At 41.7% G+C, this 22,517-nt stretch overlaps 1 protein-coding gene across 2 annotated transcripts in view; it reads right to left on the minus strand.

Moving 5' to 3' along the window:
* The window catches only part of B4galt1 (beta-1,4-galactosyltransferase 1), a 54,274-nt gene that overhangs the window by 16,590 nt on the left and 15,167 nt on the right, over nucleotides 1-22,517 (minus strand). For both annotated transcript variants that reach the window (XR_005733991.2, XM_005326185.5), the window contains exon 2: nucleotides 5,900-6,135. Coding sequence is in view for 1 of the 2 variants with exons in the window: in XM_005326185.5 (XP_005326242.1) it covers nucleotides 5,900-6,135 (236 nt within the window). In the remaining variant the exon portion in view is untranslated. The remainder of the gene's footprint in view (nucleotides 1-5,899; nucleotides 6,136-22,517) is intronic.

The raw sequence follows: 22,517 nt of genomic DNA on the forward strand, positions 1-22,517 counted from the left end.
TGTGTGAAGCAGGATGAGGAGGAAGGGGCTGGAGGTAGATCAGCATCAGACAGCAGATGGTCTCAGATGCCAAGCTCAGGGCTTTAGACCATTTCAACCCTTGCCTGTGGTCAGTGGAGTCATGCATAAGGTTTTAAAAGAGGGAATAACATGGTCAAAACTAGAAAGACTTGGGGCAGCTGAGTGAGGAGACCAGAGGCACCAAAAAGTATGTAATGGAACCAGAGATATCACTCCTGGTTAGTGATTCGGGGCAAAGGGCTGTCACAGTTATGACGCACATACATGGCCAGCTATGCCTGCATTCCTCACCCATTTTGTAATTTTTATAAGGGGCAATCCCATAAGCGTGTTGTATTTTATTTTTCAGGACTAGTACTGACAGGTAGCAATCTGCCTTTCATTCACCTTGGGTGGTTTTATAGCTTCCTTTCCTGGCTGAAGTATGAGGAAGCATAATGTACATTCCAGTTCACACTCTGACATCCATCTCTACATCAAGGTCCTGGTGCCGGACTTAAGGTAGGAGTTCATGACTCAGAGCAGCACTCTTGGCTCCAAGAGAGGTATGTTCTGGGACCCCGTGTTAGTCAGGTTTTTGTCGCTGGGAAAAAATACCTCAGAAAAACAACTTAATAAGAGGATTTCTTTTGGCTTGCAGTTTAAGAGGTTTCAGTTCATGGTTAGCTGGTTCCATTACTTTTGGGTCTGAAGTGAAGAAGAACATCATGGCTGAAGGGCTCTGTGGAAGGAAGCTTCTCAGCTCATGGTAGCCAAGAAGCAAAGAGAGAGAGAGGGACTGGAGACAAGATATACCTTTTCCAGGACATGCCCTCACTGACCTACTTCCTTTAACTGAGCTCCACTTCCTACAGTTTTCACCACCTCCCCAATAATACCATCAAATTTTTAATCCATCAGTATATTAATCCATGGAAGAAGTTAGTGCCCTGTGATCAAAATCACTTCCCCAAAGCTTTTAACACCTAAGACTCTGGGGGACATTCCAGATCCAAACTGTAAGAGACCCTAATGGGATTCCCACACACTGGTGGCTAAGGCAGGAGGAGTAGCGGAGACCCTGAGGACAAAGAATCATGCTTGCTCTTCTCCATCTCAACTGGTAACATCCTTCCTGCTCATCCCTACAACACCCTTATTTTGAGATGTAAGTTGTTATGGTGGTTAGAGGGGCCAACAGCAAACAAGGGTGTTAATAGCTTCCTATGGACAGGAGTACGAGCCACAAAACTTGTGAAAGTTCACCCTGTCTGTGGCCTTGAGGATACAATCCTCCTCTGAAGGAGCTTACATAGTTGGTCCCTGAGTCCTCTGAGATTCTGACACCTAACCCACACCATCACCCATTACCCATTACCCACTACCCTCTGATCCCATGGAACCCACAAAAAATGGAAGCAAGGTCCTGATGCTGGCACTATCAAGTGAAGCAGGGAACAGGGTGAGCAGTTAAGAATGTATCACCATACTACTAGGTAAAGACAATAGGAAGGAAGATTGGAGGGTGGAGAGGAAAGACGCAAATCATAGCAGTAAGACGCAAATCATAGCAGTTAACAGCTAATATTTACTGAGAGTTTATCATGTGCCAGGTGTTTCACATGTGCCTACCAAGGAGGAAACTCAGGTCTGAAGAGCTTACATAGCTACTTAAGGTCACTGACTGTGAAGTGGCAGAGCCAGAGCTGAACCCTGGTGGTCTGAGCATGGAGCTCACTCCCAGGCCTGGACACGGGGCTTTGAGAAACACCCAGAGGGAAGAGACTAAATGACCACAAGGAGAGTTATTGTGATACAGTGAGGGGACACTGGGTGGGGTTTGAGCCATGTAGCCCTACTGTTATTTATGTAACTTTCTACTGGTCACTCGCTATATCTGAGTCCTGGTTTCCTCACCTGTGACGCAGAGCAGAAATTTTCAGTCTGGCTTCTGGGGTCTGGGCAAGTTCTAGCAAATACTGAAGGAGAAACTAAGAAGGTAGAGATAAAGCAGCGCTCCCACTTCAAGTAGAACAGCACTATTGTGACCTGCTGTAAATGGGGGATTGTGTAATTCTTCAATGGGGCAGAAAAAAGTTCAGTACTGAAAAAATCTGTTTGAGAACCCCTAAACTAGATATCTCAGAGGCCACTTCCATTTTATGTGATTTTGTTTCTAATCTCAAGTAGGGTATTGACACTGAAGAGTTAAAATGACACCAGATGTCTACAATGGGGATAAGTAAAAGGCTTAATGAAGTCAAAGAGCCCGTCCGGTTTATTTGCTCAACAAATAATCGGCAAGAGTCAAAGCCTGGCACTACAAATCTCTTTTATCCTCTTCTAGAATATGAGCATAAAGCAGAGAACACAGAAAGTTTCTAATTTGTACATAAGGTGTGGTCTAAATGGGGCACTTTTCTTTTTCAAGGTTTGGGTTCCTATCACCATTTTATTATGTATTAGATAATTTTCCTTCCTGGAAAGGAGGGCAGACTTCAAGCTGCTTCTTGGCTTGGTTATATGGACTCTGATCACATTTTCCCAAAAGGATAATCAGGGTGGAGTTGGAATGGAAGATATAAGATCAGCTCCGGGAGAGGGAAAAGAGGGCAGGATTCTCCTGGTGGAAAGTCAACCCTTGGAAGAAAAGGAAAATATGGGAGTTGATACTAATAAGACAGGAAAAAGGGGATGAATATATTTGAAAGACTAAATATGGGAGGCAGGGCACTGGGGGAGGGGATCAAACCCAGGGCCCATATATGCTAGGCAAGTGCTCTAGCACTGAGCTATATCTCCAGCTTCAAAAAATAAAATACTTTTTTATGGTAAGTTGTTAAGTGGGAAGAGGAATGGGGAATTCCTGGTATTCAAAGAAAGTAAAGAGGTAGTAGGGAAGAGGTGTTAATTTAGGCCTGCTATCCCCCCAAGTGTGATTCACAAAGCATTTGTCACTTGAGATGATTCTTCAAAAACAGTTCTCTGGTTAGACAAGCTTGGGAAATTCTTCTGGGGATAACAGTATGCCAGTGCACACTGAAGAATCTGCAAGAATGAGATCTGAGTTCCTCAAATGTATATAGGAACCCTGGACTGGGTATCTCAGAGGCTACTTTGATTTTAAGAATTATTTCTCTCTAATCTTAAAGGGGCAGGGGCATCTTAACCAGTGTCCAGTATTAGCTAACACAGTGGTTCTGCTGGTCCAAGCTAGGTTGATTAGTTATGCCAACTTGGATTTGGATAGGCAGTGGTATGTAGCTAGTGTAAAACATTCAGAAAACTATTATTTCAAGCCTGCTGTATATCTACATAAATTTTGTTACAGGTACTTAAGCTAATGGCTTAATTTTACTGATCCAATATTTGTTCTGACTTCAGTTAAACAGGGCATACTCACATTTACCTAAAATTCAACATAGCTATACATTAGCATGTTCTCCTCTTGTCTTCCTTGACCACGGGCAGCTGAATTTAAAAATTCAGCAGCATCATTAACTCACTTTTATTACCTTCTTTACCAAATATGTGTTTTAATCTAATTCTTACTACCCAGAGCACAACGGTCTATCATCTGCTCAAAGCAGATGTGTGGGAGGCCATCAGATGCCTTGCTGAATAAGATCTGACCAAACTGTGTCTACAGTGTATCACTCAGCTATTGGTATAACAACTATCAGAGAGAAAAAAAAGATGCAGTTGGCATATCCTTGCTGGTGCTTGGTAATGATGACTTCTTCTAGGTGCTCATTGCTATTGTTTTAATAATGAACAGGATCCTGAATCTTGCTATGATCAATGTGTTAAATGGCATTCCAAGCCTGCTATATTATCTATATAAATTGTGTTGTAGATACTTAAACTGATGGCTAAATTTTACTGTTTGTTTTATATTGTATTTAATATTTGAGATTAACGTGGAAGAATAATTAATTAATTTTATTTGTTCTTTTTGGTTACACAGGACAGTAGAATTTATTTTGACATATTTATACAAACATGGAGTAAGTCTTATTCTAATTGGGATCCCAGTCTTGTGGATGTAGGAGGGGAGAGGGGGCGGGGGCGGGGGTGGAGAGAAGAGAAGTTAAGTGGATTAGACAAAAAAAAAAACGAAGGGAAGGGAGATAGGAAAGACAGTGGAATGAATCTAACATGACTCTCCACATCATGTACTCCACCAGACAAATGCTTCTTGACAGGACTTTCTGAAACAAACACTTGCTGGATTGAAGTGACCTGCATTTTGCAGAATATTTATCTGTTTACTCTTACATTCTCTAGAATTCTTCCAAGATGAATCACAACTTTGTGGCTGTCTTGTTTACAGGTATTCATAGGACCCTGATCTATACCTTACTTAGTCAGTAGCCTCAAGGGCTTTGCCACCCCTGCTCTTCTATCTTCAATTTCCTTGTAATAGGACTTGTTCTGCCCTTCTCTGGCTGATGGGCTCAGCTCTAACATCTGGTCCTAGAGACTCTGGAGATTTCCCATTCCACTGATTATTTCCATCTCTAGGAATGTAAAGGCTCCTTTCTTCCTTGAGGTCCCCATTCACGGGCTACAGCCGAAATGCTCATCTCTCCCCCAGCCTTTAGAACCTAATTTACATCCCAGTTCTTTCCTTCCTCTGAGTTTTAAAGCATTTGGCAGTTACCACCCAATCACATGCTATTTGGGATTGATAACAAATTATTGCCTGGAAAGGTCCCACTTGTCAAAAGTGGGTTGGAAACTTCAGGACAGGTAAGACTGAGAATTTAGACTTCTTGAGACTCTCTCTGTAATAAATGATGCAGCTCCATGCCACAGCAATCCTCAGAAGTGCTGAATGGACAGACTGTTGTTTCAAGCTTCTCTTATGGTCCAAGGGAAGGCACACAAAGTTCCTCTATTTTAATGGAAGCAGTAAACTGCCAACAATCTCACTACTTCAAGATGACCCAGAGTGCATCTTGAAATGAAAGTTGGACATGGGCATTGTAGAAATGAGCATATTCTGTCTCTTCAAATGAATTTCAAAGAAATTTGGTAAATCAGATGTGTCATTGTACCTAAGAGATTACAGCCTAAGGACATGAATTTAAATATTTGGGATAAACTGAAAATACCAAAGTTATACTCTTGGAAATATAATAATACTCCTCAAGCAGACTGGAATAAACAAAGTTATTTCCATAAAAATGCTCTTAGATCAGTCTGATTCTCCAGGTTGTGGTTATGGGGGCTGATGGTGCTGTCAGCATCAGTTTCCTAAGCAGGACTAAAGCCCAGCACACGCACTGATCAGATATACACTGAGAACTCTTTCTCAGACTCAGCCTAGTCCATAGGCCTCTCAATGGCCTTGAGTCAGACTTTCCCAGAAATTCACCAGAGGCTGGCATGCAGGCATGTGGCCTCAGCTCAGCTCACTGTCTCCTGTGGGTGCCCCAGAAGACATTGTCTGACTGGATAAATTCTAAAGCTGCCTAGAAGTCTGATATCTAAATGGGCAGTTTTTGTTTTTTAAAAATAACAGGGAAGTATACAGCTACCCAAAGATAGGAAATAATCAGTGCTTTACTTTGGGATAATTAGGGTTTGCATTTTTGTCTCTCAATTTTGCTGGAGGGCTAACTTAAAAAAAAAAAAAACCCAAACAAACAAATATGCAAAAAAAAAAAAAAACCACTCCAGCAATTCCCTTTAGTTAACAGAGCTTATAGCAACAAGCAAGGACATTGTTGGCATTTGGCTCATCTATACTGCTTAAATAAAGTAGTGGTGATACCATTGGCTCTGCACAATAAAATGCAGGTGTCTAGGAAATCACTCCCCTTCTCCCGCCATGCATTATACACATATGGGCACATATAGTTTCCCTCCCTCTTTACATTTTTCCAGACCTCACCTGGTTGATAACATAAATGCCATAATCCAGCTGCTGGCGCTGCAGGATTGGGTGCAAGTAATACAGCCAATACTTGAGGTGTTCCTGCCGGTTGCGGAATGGAATAATGATGGCCACCTTGTGAGGAGAGATGCAGTCCTTGGGGGTGTAACGGCCGCCCACCTTTACCTCTGGGTTCTTCTTTGCCAAAAGTTCCAGATCCACAGGAATGTTAAATTCAATCAGCATGGGGCCAACTAGAGAGATGGAAGGAAGGGGAAGTTAGTAGCTCACTCTATTCTGCAAACTACATCAGATGACCAAGCCCCACCTTCAGAGGAGACATCTCCTTCTGGGCAGCAGTGTGGTCATGGGAAGAGTGCCCAGCAACAGGTACCATAGTCAACACTAGGGTGAACAATCATCTCAGGAAATCCCTAAGTGCTGAAAGCCCTTTGTTCTAGCAATACCCCACGCCCATTCCAGAGCTGGGCAAACCTCAGGTTACCCTATAGCGCACTTCAGACTCCACTGGAAAATGGAAATAATTTTGCTCAGACTTCCTGACAGGCCATTGTAAGCATGAGTAATCATAGATGAGAAAGCACTTTCTCTGCTTGATGCAGTGGCACCTGCCTATAATCCCAGCTACTCAGGAGGCTGAGGCAGGAAAATAACTAGTTCATGTACAACCTGGGAAAGTAGACCCTGTCTCAAAATAAAAAGTAAAAAGGACTTGGGATATAATTCTGTAGTAGAGCATCCCTGGGTTCAATCCCCAGTACCAAAAAAGAAAGTCCTTTCTCAAAAATCCTATATTTGAGACCTAACTCTGTCACTAGCCAGCTGGGAAGGCTTAAAAAAGAAAAAGGACTGATGTGGCTCTCTAAACTTGTTTTGAGGAGAGGGGTGTGTGTGTAGGTCACTGTGAAGGACCCCAGCTGCGGATCAGAAGGTAGTGGGGAGTAAAGGGACCTGATATAGAGGTTAACCAAACTCCATAGGGAGCGGCAATTAGACCACAAAAGAAACTGAGGGGAAAGAAAAGAAACAGCTGGAAAGAACAAAAGCTTAGAAGCAGTAGTGGGTACTGTCACCAAGAGGATGAAGAAAGTTAGAAAAATCAGAGATGCCTCCAAAATTTCTGGCCTGGAAGAACATAGATCCAGATCAGGTCACTAAGAGATCTCTTGGCTCAGAAAAAACAATGATGAGCTGTGGACGGTAGATACTGAGGTAGTGAATATAGAGGCAAAGTAAAAAGTTGAGGTCCAGATACAGGGCTTTTGGCACACACGGTGTGGTCCAGAAACACACAGGGAATCAGGGACAGAGCCAAGATGTAGACCCAGGGTCACGGTACTCACTGTACATCAGACTTCCTCAAATGGGTTCCAGGAAATAGGCTTAGTGGGAAGACATGTCCCTGGTCAAATCAGGTTGGGAACCCTGCTTCTGGAAAAGCATGACACACACCAAGGGCTCTGAGGAACTGTGCAGTCAAGAAACTCCTTTCACTTTATTAACCCATCATTTCCCAAACTTAGTCACAGGACCATTTTGTCAGGAAATACATTTTGGGCACTGTTAGCTACAGTGTAACTGGCCTCACCTTTGAAGCACTAAACAAAGCCAGGAAGCTACAGAACGAGGTGGGAATGCTAACCACAAAACTAACATCAAAGTTCACCTGAAAAGTACTGGTGAGAACCAACCACCCACAGCCAGGCCCGGTGTCCTCAGTCTGCCCTGTTTCAATAACCTATGGCTGCTGCCCATGCAGCCCTGGTGCCCTGGGAAGCACTCATCCTCCTGACAGAAGGAAGCTGCGAGCCATCTCCTCTTGCCCAACAGCAGGTATAACTCACAAGCAGCCGCCTCCTCCTTTCCTTAGCACACTCCTCACACCTTCCCTCCTCATCACTGACCCAGTTCCATCATCACAGAACCTGTTGCTATTGGTTCATTTTCTTTGAGACACAGCTCTGATCACTTCACCTTCCCGGTAAAAACCTCCAATGGCTCAGAAGCTGTATGGCTTTGTACAAGATAATGTCAAACCCCTCCTTAGCTAGGCACCAAGCCCTCAGCTCTGTCTGCCTCCATCTCCTACAAATAAGTTGATGTCCATATCTTTCCCTTTGCCAGAAATGCCCTTCCCTCTATCCTTGAATGGGTACACTTTTGCATTCAGAGACAAGTCTCAATCAGGCTTCATCTTTTACTCTCTTCACTGCCACTGAGCTGAGGCAGTGGAACCCCTGAGGTAGGTCTGCTCCCCAAACTCCCAATGCCCTGCTAATTCCCTGACCTTAATCTCTCTCCTGGACACCAGGGGCCTCATAGATCAGTCTCTCTCACAAGACTGCTGCTGACTGCCGGGATGCCCTCAGGTGAGCAGTCACTATGCTCTGGATGTAAATCAGTGGTCATCCTGGACCAGTTTTTCCCAAACCTATCATCAGAATCTCCTGAGGCAATTGGTACAAATATAAAAATATTAAGCCCCTCCCTAAAGAATCCAACTCAACAGATCTTGAGAAGGACCTAAGTGGATAATTAACAAGGAGCCCATATAATTCTTACTGGGAAAACTGGGCAATAAGAAGCTGGATGGCTCACCTTCATAAGTCTTGGGACTTTCAGGCAAGAGAATCCACATGGATTTCCACCAATTCACCCTTCCCACAAGATCTGCCAGGCCTGGGCTGCTTAACTTTCCAAACCTATGCAAAGACCTTGAGAGGACCTGTGACACAATGAACTCATGAAAAACATGAACATCATTGGGTTTTTCTCACTTCAGAGGAGTTGTTTTCCTCACAACATCTGCAACTCACCCAACCTTTGGTTCTGAAGATGTACTACTAAACAACCCGGTTTTCCGGGAACTCAAGAAGCATCTGGACTGTTACCCTACACACTTGTTCACAGCTTCTGAAACCAACCAAGAAGACAGGAATTCACATGTGGCCTGCCCAACCTCCACAGAGCCAACACCTGCAGACCAGAAAGTGTCTTAGTGTTGCTCCCTGTAGGTAGTGCAGAAAGGTGGTCCTGAAGTAAAGAGCCCCAGAAACGAGGAAGAGATGCCTGGACCCTGTCTAGTTCCACCAGTGCCTTTCTGGATGATCCTTGGACAAGTACCATCCACTCTCAGAATACTGGTTTACCCATTTGTAAACTGCAGGATTTTGACTAGATGAACTCTAAGGTCTCATGAAGTCCTGACATGCCCAGATACTTGATAAACTAGAAGAAAGGGTCCCAAACCAAGATCTTCTGAAAATCTTTGTTCTCACCTTCTCTGTCCCCAAGAATGACAGGATGAAATGATGAGAGGTAGAAAGAAGCCCAAGCATCACATTCCCCCATGTTCCTTCCTACCTTACCACCCATGCTTTCTCAAGTCTTTCTTTGATGTCCATCTTTTCCACCTTCTTTTATTCTCCTTAAATATTGTCTCTTCTCACTCATCTAGATCTCTGCTTTAAGCGTGTGACAATTCCCAAATCTGTCTCCATCCCACATTTTCTCCTAACCCCACAGCCAATAGGACATGACTAGCTATGTGCCATGGACACCTTAAACTCAATTTGCCCCAAATGAACTCTTATTTAAGACCACCATCAGTGGGGCTGGGGATGTGGCTCAAGTGGTAGCACGCTTGCCTAGCATGCGTAAGGTACTGGGTTCGATACTCAGCACCACATTAAAAAAATAAAATAAATAAAGTCCACGATCAGCATCTAAGGCCTGAATGGCTGGATTCTCCTTCAGGGTTCCTTCAGCAACTGACACTGTTGATCACCCAGCAAAGGAGCTGATACTTGACACCTGGATGGTCCATTTTCCAGTCCTCTTCCTCTTTCTCTAAGCCTAGGCTTGCACCTGTGTATACACGTTTTCTCACCTATCTCCACCCCCACACGCAGAGATGTAGAGGGCTCTCCTCTCTCTCTGCACCGTGGCTGCCATGAACTCAGCAACTTTCTTCCACCTTTCCCTTCCACCAGTGTTCTGCCTCACCTTGAGCCTAGAGCAATGGAATCAGTCAATCATGAACTGAACCTCTAAAAACAAAATTTTTCCTCCTCTTAAAAAACAAACAAAAAAAATCCCCAAAACAGGTATACACAGCATGCTGACAATTCATGGGAGCCTATCAAGTATGAAACCAGAATCTTTAATCTGAAATGTTTTTCTTTTTTTAAAAAACATTTATTTTTTAGTTGTAGGTGGACACAATACCTTTATTTTTATGTGGTGCTGAGGATCGAACCCAGTGCCTCATGCATGCTAGGCAAGAGCTCCTCCTCTGAGCCACACCACAACCCCAGCCCCTGAAATGTTTGTTTTAACACAAACTCTTCCTGTGATGTGTTAAGACCACTTTTGATTTGTTTCAATCAATATTTTCAGTGTACCAATTGAGTACCTAGTGTACTAGCCCAAGAGGAGTGGGTTGAGGGAGGGATAATGGACAAAGATAATTTCTGCCTTCTAGGGGCTCCCTGTTGAGCATGTCACAAAACCTACATGAAAATTACCCCCACAGCTGGCTGAGGAACTTGCTCCTCCAATGGCTCCACCCAGAGCTTTATCACTGAATAGTCTCTCCCACTCCCCTCTGCATCCCTCTCACAACCCCCATCAAGTCTCGCACAAACTGAGAGCACCTGGCCCCCAATCCTGCCTTCCTTGCCCAATCTGGTAATTCTTTCTCCACTCCTCTCTCTGAAGTCTCTACAGCTCTGGGAATTCTGCAGCTGGTCTGGGAAAGCTTTATAGGGGAGGTGATGTTTTAAGTTGAAGCCAGGCAGTTATTGGATTCGGTGATATCAAAGTCCTTGGACACCTCAAGACACCTCTGCAGCTCACACTGCTAAGACTGAAGAGCTCACAGATGCACCATACCTGAAGATGAAGGTCTTCTTGGGTCCAGTGCCAGACAGGAGGCCTCCCTGAGTACCCCCACATACTTCCTGCCATTCTGCAGAGGTTGATCTCTGTCATGCACCTGGCTCAGTCCCAATGAGAACATCTAGAGAGCTCAGACTCCACAAAGAGACGATCAGCACAGTTCAGAATCATGCAAACCTGCTACTAGGTCTCAGAGCCACTGCCTAGGGCTGCAAGGGGAAACTATAGGAAGAGGCAGAGAGCTGAGGGCTTCAAGACAGTCCTCAGGCAGGGCCAAGGTGCCCTTGCTGTGAGGCGCATGGCGTGTGCTACCACAGGCCCTCAGCCCTGCTGGGCTGGCTTGTGTGTTTTCTTGGCTCTGGGAGCTGGGAAGCAGGGTTACGTAAGCAGATGAGCAGATGTGAGCTGTCCTTGGCTTTCCCGGCTCAAGCTCTGCCACGTGGGCCTCCCGGCTGGGAGTCCAGGTCACGGCCTTGCGTGTAAGTCACTCAATAACTTCAATGTGTGAGCTCAACTCAGACAAATTCCACTATTCCCTTGCCCGGCACGGCAAACCCAAACACACACATGCCCCTCTATCAAAAGCTGTGCTAATCTAAGCCAAGCCCAGCACAGACTCCTGCCTTGCTTTCATGCTGGCTAAGCCATTAGTTCAATCCTCTAGCCTCAGCATAACAGGCTGGAACATACAGTTCCTGCTTTCCAACTGATGGGCCATGAGTAGTTCTTGAGACAATCCTTGGCTTGAAGCTGGGTTGTGACAATGTTTCATTAGCTGGAGAAGAAATGGTAAAAGTAAAGACCATGCAGGTTTTCATCAAGCTAACGTAATCAACATAAAATGCCCTTTCAAGACTAAATGCTTCTTACTTTTTAAATGTTAAAATGCCCTTTTTCTTATGAAATTATCATGGTATATTTTGATGCTGGACTGATTTGATTGATTGATTGATTGATTGTAGCACTGAGCACTGAACCCACTGAGCTATATCCCCAGTCCTTTTTATTTTCCTTTGAGATAGGGTCTCAATAAGTTGCTCAAGTTGGCCTTGAACTTGTGATCCTCCTGCCTCAGCCTCCTGAGTATCTGGGATAATAGGTGTACGACACCATGCCCAACTAGATTGATTTAAAAAAAAAAATTTTTTTTTTTAAATTCTTCCTTGGCAGCCATGGGTCAAGCCCCTAAGTTTCTTTTGAAATTTTCGTTGGCAAGAAATTAAAACAGGGAGAAGGGATAGGAAGAAAAAAAGACAGTAGAATGAAGCAGACATAACTTTCCCATGTATATACATAAATACACCACAGTGAAACTCTACATCAGCTATAACCACAAGACTGAGATCCTAATTAGAATGTTATATTCCATGTAAGAATAATATGTTAAAATATATTCTACTGTCATGTATATATAAAAAGAACAAATAAAAATAAATAATAAAAATTAAAAATAAATTTTTAAAAAATTTGAAAAACACTGGGGAATATTTGGAACTATACAGTGCTGTTATAATGTTATAATTCTGAAAGCTGGGATGTCTTCCTAGGCCAGGTCTCAGATCTGACAGTATATTGTGTAGCTCTTCAAACCATCTCCCCCAACAACAATGTTATTCCATAGGCTCATGTGGGTGGACCATTTCTCTCTGTACCAATTCCAAAAGGCAGGTGTGCTCGGGAAGCTGACTTCTGGACACTACCACTGAATTCTTGGCTTGGGAAAGATTCACTTGTAGTGGTTGTGTGAACTCACGCTGTTCTTTGTAGATTCTCAGACTAGAAATTAGAAGTACCATCTACACATGAGGCTCATCCCAAGCCTTCTCTTCAGTTCTTTGAAGAGGCAGGCAACCGTCTAGAGGAGTCCAAGGACTTTGATATCACCGAATCCAACAGCTGCCCGGCTTCAGCTTAAAATATCACCTCCCCTAGAAAGCTTTCCCAGACCACTGGAGGTTGGCTCTAACTCTTCATTCACACACCCCTGGATATTTACAGTATCATATTCATTCAAACATGCACCCAGTTAGAATTTACCATGTGCCACATGTCAGGTGATACTAGGCATGCAGTGGGATAGGCTGAGTTAAGTGGTCTTTGCCCTTAGTGGGCCAGGAAGATAAGCAAGCAGACAAAGATAAAGAGTGTGACAGTGATAAAAATAAGCTCAGCTGTCACAAAAGAAGGGAAATTAACTCCAGGGCCAGGGAAGAGAGTCAAGACTTTGCAGAGAAGTAGCTGCCTCCACTGGGACCCTCATCTCCTCGTGTGGAGGATTCATCATACAGACTTGGGTTCACTTGTTGGTGAGCTCCTTTGTGTCATGGGCACAGAATACACCAAAATATTTAGCTGAGTAGATATGCACATCTACTCTACTTGCTTCTCTGCCACTGGTGCAAGCTAGGTTTCAACAACCTATAAGAAAACATAATGGAAGAATATAGAACGGAGAACCACCAAAAGGGACTCTCAATTTCCATGTTAACCATTTCTCACTGGGTTTTAAAGTTTAACTCACAATGGCTTCAAAGATACTGAAAATGATTTACTTGTGAAATTGAATATTCATGATAGTTCTTTATAATTTTGTGTATATCTTTAAAATTAAACTGTAACACAAGAATGGAGGTAACCCCTCTTTAGTCTCATTCCCAGTTAGAAAATATCTTATGGGCTGGGGATGTGGCTCAAGCGGTAGCACGCTTGCCTGGCATGTGTGGGGCGCTGTGTTCGATCCTCAGCACCACATAAAAATAAAAAAATAAAGATGTTGTGTCCACTGAAAACTTAAAAATATCTATTAAAAAATTCTCTCTCTTTAAAAAAAAAAAGAAAATATCTTACAAAGTAAAAATTCAAAACACAGAACTTGATTATTTGAAAACAGGAATTATCTATTCCTACTGCTGACATGACATATCCTGGCACACACAGAACAGAAGTTCAACACCCACTGTTCTTTCTGCCAACTCACTACCAAAGCCACTTGTAGACCCTGGGGAAAGAAATACTTTTTCAACAGGAAATAGAGCACATCTGTGTTCTGAGAATCCTACATTTGAAGATATAGAGAAAAACAAAGCATTTGCTCAAAAAGTAAAGGAGCCTGCCAGAGAAACAGAGCTGGACCATATGGTCATGAGGAAAGTCATACCATAGTGGGCTGGTTGCTCCTCTGTCCATCTCCATGCTCAGGAGCAGCTCTGCCACTTGCCTGAAACCACCCAACTTTTTAGTGTTCCAAAATATTGACCTGAAAGTGGCCTCATCGGCTCTGAACTACCAATTTCAGTGCAACTTGCTATTTCACTCATTAACGTTCTATCCAATTTTCAAAGGCTAAACATTAGCCAGGTGTGGTAGCACACACCAGTAATCCCAGCAACTCAGGAGGCTGAGGCAGGAGGATTGAAAATCTAAGGCCAGACTCAGCAATTAAATAACTTAGTGAGACCTTCTATCAAAATTTAAAAAATAAATAAATAATGTAGCTCCATGGTTAAGCGCCCCTGAGTTCAATCCCCAACACCAAAGGCCAAGCACTCCAGTTTGCTTTCTAAATTCTTTTGAAAGAATTTCGATCTATTGCAGTGGTCCTCAAACTGTGGAATGTAAGAACCATCTGGGGAAGTATATAAAACAGAGTCTGATTAGCTTGGAGCCCAGGAAGCTACATTTAAATAAGCATTTAAACAAGTAATTTAAAATTAGTCTAGGTGATTTTATTTATTTGTTAATTTTTTGGTGTTGGAGATTGAACTTAGAGCCTTGTGCATGCTAAGCACATACTCTACCATTGTACTACATCCCCAGCTCCAGGACTGTAGGTAATTTTAATGAAAGTCCTTGGACTCTATTTTGAGAAATATTGGTTTACAGGTTTATTCATTAACCACCATCTCCCTTCCAACCCCGTGAGGCTCTTTAAATAAGAGATATCAAGAGAAACAACTTGGGGCCAGGGGTCTGGCTCATTGGTTGAGCAATCCTGCAAGGAGGAGGAGGAGGAGGAAGAGGAGGAGAAGGAAGAAAACTTACACTTTAGACTCACTATGTACTTTCCTTCTGACAATATATATCATGTAATAGAACAAGTTTCACTTTGGGCTTTTGCAAAAGGTCAGATGTGATAACCATTTTGATTTCAACGATCTGAATATCTACATTTTTTACTTTTTCTCAGTTTTATCTAAGTTTCAGTTCCTTTATTTTAATTTCAATTTATTTATATCAGTCCTTTTCATGGTATTTGTTCTTATAAGCCACCAGAAAAAAAATACTTTTGTAAAAGAGGTAAAGTAATAACCTTCCCCCAATCCCTTAGAGGCTAATCAGTCCCTGCTCCACAGGATTACCAAGCCTGCATTAGAGTCCTGCTGGGGTGGGACACCAGTGCACCTGCTTGCCTCCTCTGTTACTCATCTCCTTGAGGGCTAGGGTTGTGTTTCATTTCTTTCTATGATTGGGATGGTTCCTGACAGAGCAGGATCAGCAAGCACAGCATTTGCTCAACTCAGAGTTATAAAGCTGAGTTAACAAAGCAGGGAGCCATCTTGCCTTCGATGTCTTAGAATCTAAGGTTTTTGTCCTAATTACACATCTGGGGCCAAGGCAGGAACAAAAATACTCCTAATCTTTCCTTTAATAATCCTACAGGGTTCTGATGTTGGCAGATACAGCCACATGGTAGAATGCAAATCATAGCACATATGCTCCCCTGTTCCTACAGTTCGCCAGCAAGGATTCTTCCTCAGGATCCCTCTCAATCTCAGGTCCCAGGGAGCCAACTGACGGGGGTGGCATAAAAGTGCATCTTATTTAACATCAGTGATCTTAACCCTTAAGGAGAAATTTTGGCTTTGTTCAGTCCTGGCCCAAAGGCAGATTCCTTCTTTTCATTCTCTTAGCTGGAATTTGTGGAAACTGCACACATGCCCACAGCTATCACTTCCAGGAAAAGGTTCTTAAAAACCCTGTTAGCCTCATAAAGATCTAACTGCATCTCTCTTCTTGAGAAGCACAGGATATCCAGGAGGGAGGGTTTGAGCTTCTCAGAAAATATAAGGCATCTGGTGTTTGATTTTAAGACCTTCATGTCCAGGTTGGAGCAGTCCCCCTGCCTCCCCTGGGCCCTCTTCTCAGTCTGAAGTCAGCTACTAGCAAGCAGTGAGGGCTCAAAGAGTTATATGAACCTCGACATCCTCCAGAGTTCCACACTTCATGGCCAAGTAAGGATACTGGAGCAGATGCTATGCTCCGAGCTGCCCTGAGCCATTTGTTGGAAGAAATGTAGACATTTGTCACTATTTTAATTTAATTTATTTATTTAGGGGCACTGAGGACTGAATCCAGGGGTGCTTAACAACAGAACTGCATCCCTAGTTCTTTTTATTTTTTCATTTTGAGACAGGGTCTCGCAAAGTCGCTTAAGGCCTCTCTAAATTGCTGAGGCTGGCCTTGAACTTGCTGTCTTCCTGTCTCAGCCTCCCAAGCCACTGGGATTACAGTCATAAAACACTGCACCCAGCCATTTATCATTCTCCATAGAAAGAAATCATAAAGATAGACTGTTTGCTAAGGTATTCATCAACTTTAGCTGCATCAGCATCCATAAAATGTGGAGGAAGAAAGGTTATTCATATAGTTACAGAAAAAGAAGAATAAAGGTAAGAGAATGCATGAAACAAAGGGAAAAAGGAATTCTCATGTTCAAACAAAATATAGCATGGACAAAGTGAATAGATAAATAACAGATTCAAAAGATAGCTGCAATGTCTGAGACCAGCAAGGTTTTACTATCTTCCAGAATGTATAAGGAATTTCTGTGTTATTTTTTTAATATTTATTTCTTTTAGTTGTAACTTTGTTTTTTTTTTATTTATTTTTATGTGGTACTGAAGATGGAACCCAGGGCCTCACATGCGCTAGGTGAGCGCTCTACCGCTGAGCTACAACCCCAGAGCCAGGAATTCCTGTGTTATTTACCAAAAAACAACAACAACAACAACAAAAAACACATAAGAACATCAGTGAAAAAACAAGCAAAGAATTATTATGAATAAGCCATTTACCAAAAAGAATCCTAAACGCCACCAAGCATTCAGTGAGATACTTAAGTTAATTAGTAATCACAGAAAAGAGAGTTAAACAAAAGAGAGTTATCCCTACATGTCTATTAGCTTATCAGAGTGCCAAAAATAGGAAACTAGTTAATGCCAAGTTTTTGTGGAGACAGACTGTCATGTTCTGCGATGAAAATGTAAACTGGGGCAACCATTCTGGAGCCGTATTTGGCACTTCCAAATCACACAAGTATACACACACGTCCACAGAGGACATGTATAAGCATGTTCCTCGTGGCAATACTTGGAAAAATAGTGTTGGAGGCCGTCCTGGAGTTCCTCATTACAGGAAAGAGAGAAAAACTGGGATGGATGAACACTGTGGAGAATGACTTGGCAGTAAGATGTACACATAGTAACACAGATGGACCTTAAAAACAAAAGTGGACACCTGGCACCCAGTTCTTGGTTTCTAAATACTATTTTCTACTGAAAAGAAACAGCGTTCGTTGGAGGAGTGGCTAATGCCAGGAAAGAACAGCCTCCTAGAACATCTTCCTGTGCCTAAAAGAAACTGCTCCAGGAACAACAGGATATGTCAAAAGGACATAGGAACTAATTTTAGAAGGGGATCCCATTGGCCAAATAATGGGTAGCCTGCGCATGAGATTAAATGTAACAGTAAAGAATTATAACCTACTGAATAGAGTAAGAATCTGTAGGTCTGTATTGATATGTCAATTAACAAGGGAGAGGAAAGGCTCTTCTCTTTTAAAAAAAAAAAAAATTTTTTTTTAAGTTGTAGATGGACATAATGCCTTTATTTTATTAGTTTATTTATTTTTATGTGGTGCTGAGGATTGAACCTAGTGCCTCACATTCTACCACTGAGCCACAACCCCAGCCCCAGGAAGGCTCTTCTTTACACAAGGATGCCAACCAATAAGAGCAAAAGGAATAATGGAATTAGAAAATCACCAGCTACCATAATTATTGATTTAGGCATAAATCAAAAATAAATGCTAAAAAACAGGTAATAAAAGCTTGAGGAAAAACAATCTCAAAGAGGAACCCATAAGATAATGGAGTAAGGACAGACACCAGTATGATGAAATAATCAGACTTCACATTGCCATTAGAGGACAAACTGATAGTGCGATAGGACTGAGAAGAACTCGTTGTCATTTCGGGGTATGCCCATCAAGGGTGTGTGTATAATCCAAACCCAATCATGAGGAAACACTGGACCTAAATTGAGGGACCTTCCAAAAAAATAACTGGCCTATACTTTTTTGCTGATAAAATTTTTTTTATTTTATTTTTTTTAATTGGTTGTTCACAACATTACAAAGCTCTTGACATATCATATTTCATACATTAGATTCAAGTGGGTTATGAACTCCCAATTTTAACCCCAAATGCAGATTGCAGAATCACATCGGTTACACATCCACATTTTTACATAATGCCCTATTAGTAACTGTTGTATTCTGCTACCTTTCCTATCCTCTACTATCCCCCTCCCCTCCCCTCCCATTTTCTCTCTCTACCCCATCTACTGTATTTCATTTCTCTCCTTGTTTATTTTCCCATTCCCCTCACAACCTCTTATATGTAATTTTGTATAGAAATGAGGGTCTCCCTTCATTTCCATGCAATTTCCCTTTTCTCTCCCTTTCCCTCCCATCTCATGTCTCTGTTTAAAGATAATCTTTTTTTTTCCTGTTCTTCCTCCCTGCTCTGTTCATAGTTGCTCTCATTATATCAAAGAAGATATTTGGTATTTGTTTTTTAGGGATTGGCTAACTTCACTAAGCATAATCTGCTCTAGTGCCATCCATTTCCCTGCAAATTCCATGATTTTGTCATTTTTTAGTGCTGCGTAATATTCCATAGTGTATAAATGCTACATTTTTTATCCAATCATCTATTGAAGGGCATCTGGGTTGGTTCCACAGTCTAGCTATTGTGAATTGTGCTGCTATGAACATCGATGTGGCAGTATCCCTGTAGCATGCTCTTTTAAGGTCTTCAGGGAATAGTCCAAGAAGGGCAATAGCAGGGTCAAATGGTGGTTCCATTCCCAGCTTTCCCAGGAATCTCCAAACTGCTTTCCAAATTGGCCGCACCAATTTGCAGTCCCACCAGCAATGCACAAGTGTACCCTTTTCTCCACATCCTCGCCAGCACTTGTTGTTGTTTGACTTCATAGTGCCTGCCAATCTTACTGGAGTGAGATGGTATCTTAGGGTGGTTTTGATTTGCATTTCTCTGACTGCTAGAGATGGTAAGCATTTTTTCATGTACTTGTTGATTGATTGTATATCCTCCTCTGAGAAGTGTCTGTTCAGGTCCTTGGCTCATTTGTTGATTGGGTTATTTGTTATCTTATTGTCTAATTTTTTTGAGTTCTTTGTATACTCTGGATATTAGGGCTCTATCTGAAGTGTGAGGAGTAAAAATTTGTTCCCAGGATGTAGGCTCCCTATTTACCTCTCTTATTGTTTCTCTTGCTGAGAAAAAACTTTTCAGTTTAAGTAAGTCCCATTTGTTGATTCTTGTTATTAACTCTTGTGCTATGGGTGTCCTATTAAGGAATTTGGAGCCCGACCCCACAATATGTAGATCGGAGCCAACTTTTTCTTCTATCAGACTCAGAGTCTCTGATTTGATATCAAGCTCCTTGATCCATTTTGAGTTAACTTTTGTGCATGGTGAGAGAAAGGGATTCAGTTTCATTTTGTTGCATATGGATTTCGAGTTTTCCCAACACCATTTGTTGAAGATGCTATCCTTCCTCCATTGCATGCTTTTAGCCCCTTTATCAAATATAAGATAGTTGTAACTTTGTGGATTAGTCTCTGTGTCCTCTATTCTATACCATTGGTCCACCTGCCTGTTTTGATACCAGTACCATGCTGTTTTTGTCACTATTGCTCTGTAATATAGTTTGAAATCTGGTATCGCTATACCGCCTGATTCACACTTCCTTCTTAGAATTGCTTTTGCTATTCTGGGTCTTTTATTTTTCCATATGAATTTCATGATTGCTTTATCTATTTCTACAAGAAATGCCGTTGGGATTTTGATTGGCATTGCATTAAACCTATAGAGAACTTTTGGTAATATCGCCATTTTGATAATGTTAGTTCTGCCTATCCATGAACAGGGTATATTTTTCCATCTTCTAAGATCCTCTTCTACTTCTCTCTTTAGGGTTCTGTAGTTTTCATTGTATAAATCTTTCACCTCTTTTGTTTGGCCTATACTTTTTAAAAATGTCACTGTCGTGAAATACAAAGAAAGACTAAGAAATTGTTTCAGATTGAGGATCAAAAACATGATAACTGAATTATAACTCATGATCTTTGATTTTCTTTTACTACACAGAACATTATTGGGAGAAGTGATAAAATCCTCAAAAAGTCTGTAGATAACAGAAATGTGTCAATGTTGATTTCCTCACTGGTAATTCTATTATGCTTTTTTTTTTTTTAACTTTTTTTTAGTTTTTTTTTTTTTTTTAGTTTATTTTATTTATATCTGGTGCTGAGAATTGAACCCAATACCTCACACTTGGGAGGCAAGTGCTCTACCACTGAGTCACAACCCCAGTCCTGCTTATATTTTTAATTTTTTTTTGCAATTACAGGTGAATAGAATGTCTTTATTTTGTTTTTTATTTTTATGTGGTGCTGAGGATTGAACCCAGTGCATGCTAGGCAAGTGCTCTACCACTGAGCTACAGCCCCAGCCCTATGCTTATATTTTTTAAAAGTCTTAATTTTAGAAAACACATTCTGAATATTTGGGGGGTCTAAGAATATGGTTTAGTGTATATATATATATATATATATATATATATATATAGCGAGAGAGAGAGAGAGAGAGAGAGAGAGAGAGAGAGAGAGAGAGGGAGTAAAATATCAACATTTTGAGAATACATAAGATATCCAGAAATTCTTTGTTAGTCTATCAACTTTTAATGAGGTTTATGTTGTATCAGTGTTATGGTTTAGATCTTAAATGCCCCCAAAATGCTCATGTATTGAGGGCTTAGACTCCAATGCAGCAGAGTGTTCAGAGAAGTTTTAGGAGGTGATTAGATTAGGAGGACTCTGACCTCATCAACAGAATCATCCTCAGATGGATTCATAGCTCTGTGGGCTACTGGATGGAATCTTTAGGAGGTGGGTCCCAGCTAGAGAAAGTAGGTCCTGGGGGACACCTCCTCTCACTATTTCTCTCTGTTTCTGGCCATCATGAAGTGAACAGGCCCCTCTTCCACCATAGGCCCAGGAATAATGGAACCAAGTAACCATGGACTGAAACCTCTGAAACTATACGTGAAAATAATTCTTTCCTTCTTTAAGTTGATTTAAAGTATTTTGTCATAGATGTAACATAAGATGTTTAAAAATTTTAAAAACATAGATGAAAAATCAGGATAAAAATGAGGTATAAAATACTATTTACATGTGGTAAAAATACACGTATGCACACTCTGATTCTATTTATATGACATCTTCAAAAAAAAAATAAATAAAACAAACCATACAAGATAGCACATGCTTGTAATCCCTGCAACTTGGGAGGCTGAGGCAGGAGGATTTCAAGTTTGAGACCAGCCACAGCAACTTGGCGGGCTCTAAGCAACTTAGTGAGACTCTGTCTCAAAATACAAATAAAAAAGCATTGGGGATGTGGCTCTGTGGTTAAGCACCCCTGCATTCAATCACTGGTACCAAAAAAAAAAAAAAAAAAAGATAAAACCACAGTCAAGAATAATCAGTAGTTACCTGGGGTATGGGTGAGAAAGAATGACTAACAAGGGGAATTTGGTGGGGGTTGATGAAACTATTCTGTATGATTGTGATAGTATTTATACAGATATAAACGTGTAAATTCATAAAACTATACACCAAAAAATCCAATTTTACTGATTAACCTAAAAAAATATTTTTTAAGTTTAAAATACACATATATATAGCAGTGGCTTCCATAGGGCAAGAGTCAAAACACTACAAACACATTAGAATGATTACCTTCGGTGGGGCTGGTAAATGAAAAATGGGAAAGAAAATAAACTACATAAATAAGGTAAGAGAGTCCATGAGTAGACCAGTGATGACAATGGGCCATGAAATGAAGTTTGGTGGGTGAACTGGAAGGATAAAAATAAGAAAGGAAGGAAGGCAGGGAGGAAGGGAGAGAGGGAGGGGAGGGAGGGAAGGAGGAAGAAGGGGGAAGGGAGGGGAGATAGAGGCAGATGTGTCCTTCGGGGGCTGTACAGGGAGAAGGGAGCCTTGACACCCTAGACCAAGGTCCCTGAGGCAGGCTTGCAATAATGTGGTGCCAGATTTGTCCGCCATGACAGCCTGACAAGATATGACAGAGTGAACTCACTTCCCTATTCTGCCTTCTAACTCATCAGCTGCCTGATTATACTGTGGCCTTGTAGAGCTGCAGCCGCCAGAGAATTACAAGCCACTTGACAACAGTTCTGCTTCCCAGGAAAGCAGTAACTTAGCATCCCAGCACAGAAGTCTCTAGGGGAGCTGTATTACTAAGTCAGCTAGTCCTTGGATTCTGATTACTATATTACCGATTTTGATTCTAAGCTGTGTTACTAAGTCAGCTAGGTCTGGAGC

The sequence above is a fragment of the Ictidomys tridecemlineatus genome, chromosome 4 (assembly GCF_052094955.1).
Source record: "Ictidomys tridecemlineatus isolate mIctTri1 chromosome 4, mIctTri1.hap1, whole genome shotgun sequence".
NCBI classification, from domain to species: domain Eukaryota; kingdom Metazoa; phylum Chordata; class Mammalia; order Rodentia; family Sciuridae; genus Ictidomys; species Ictidomys tridecemlineatus.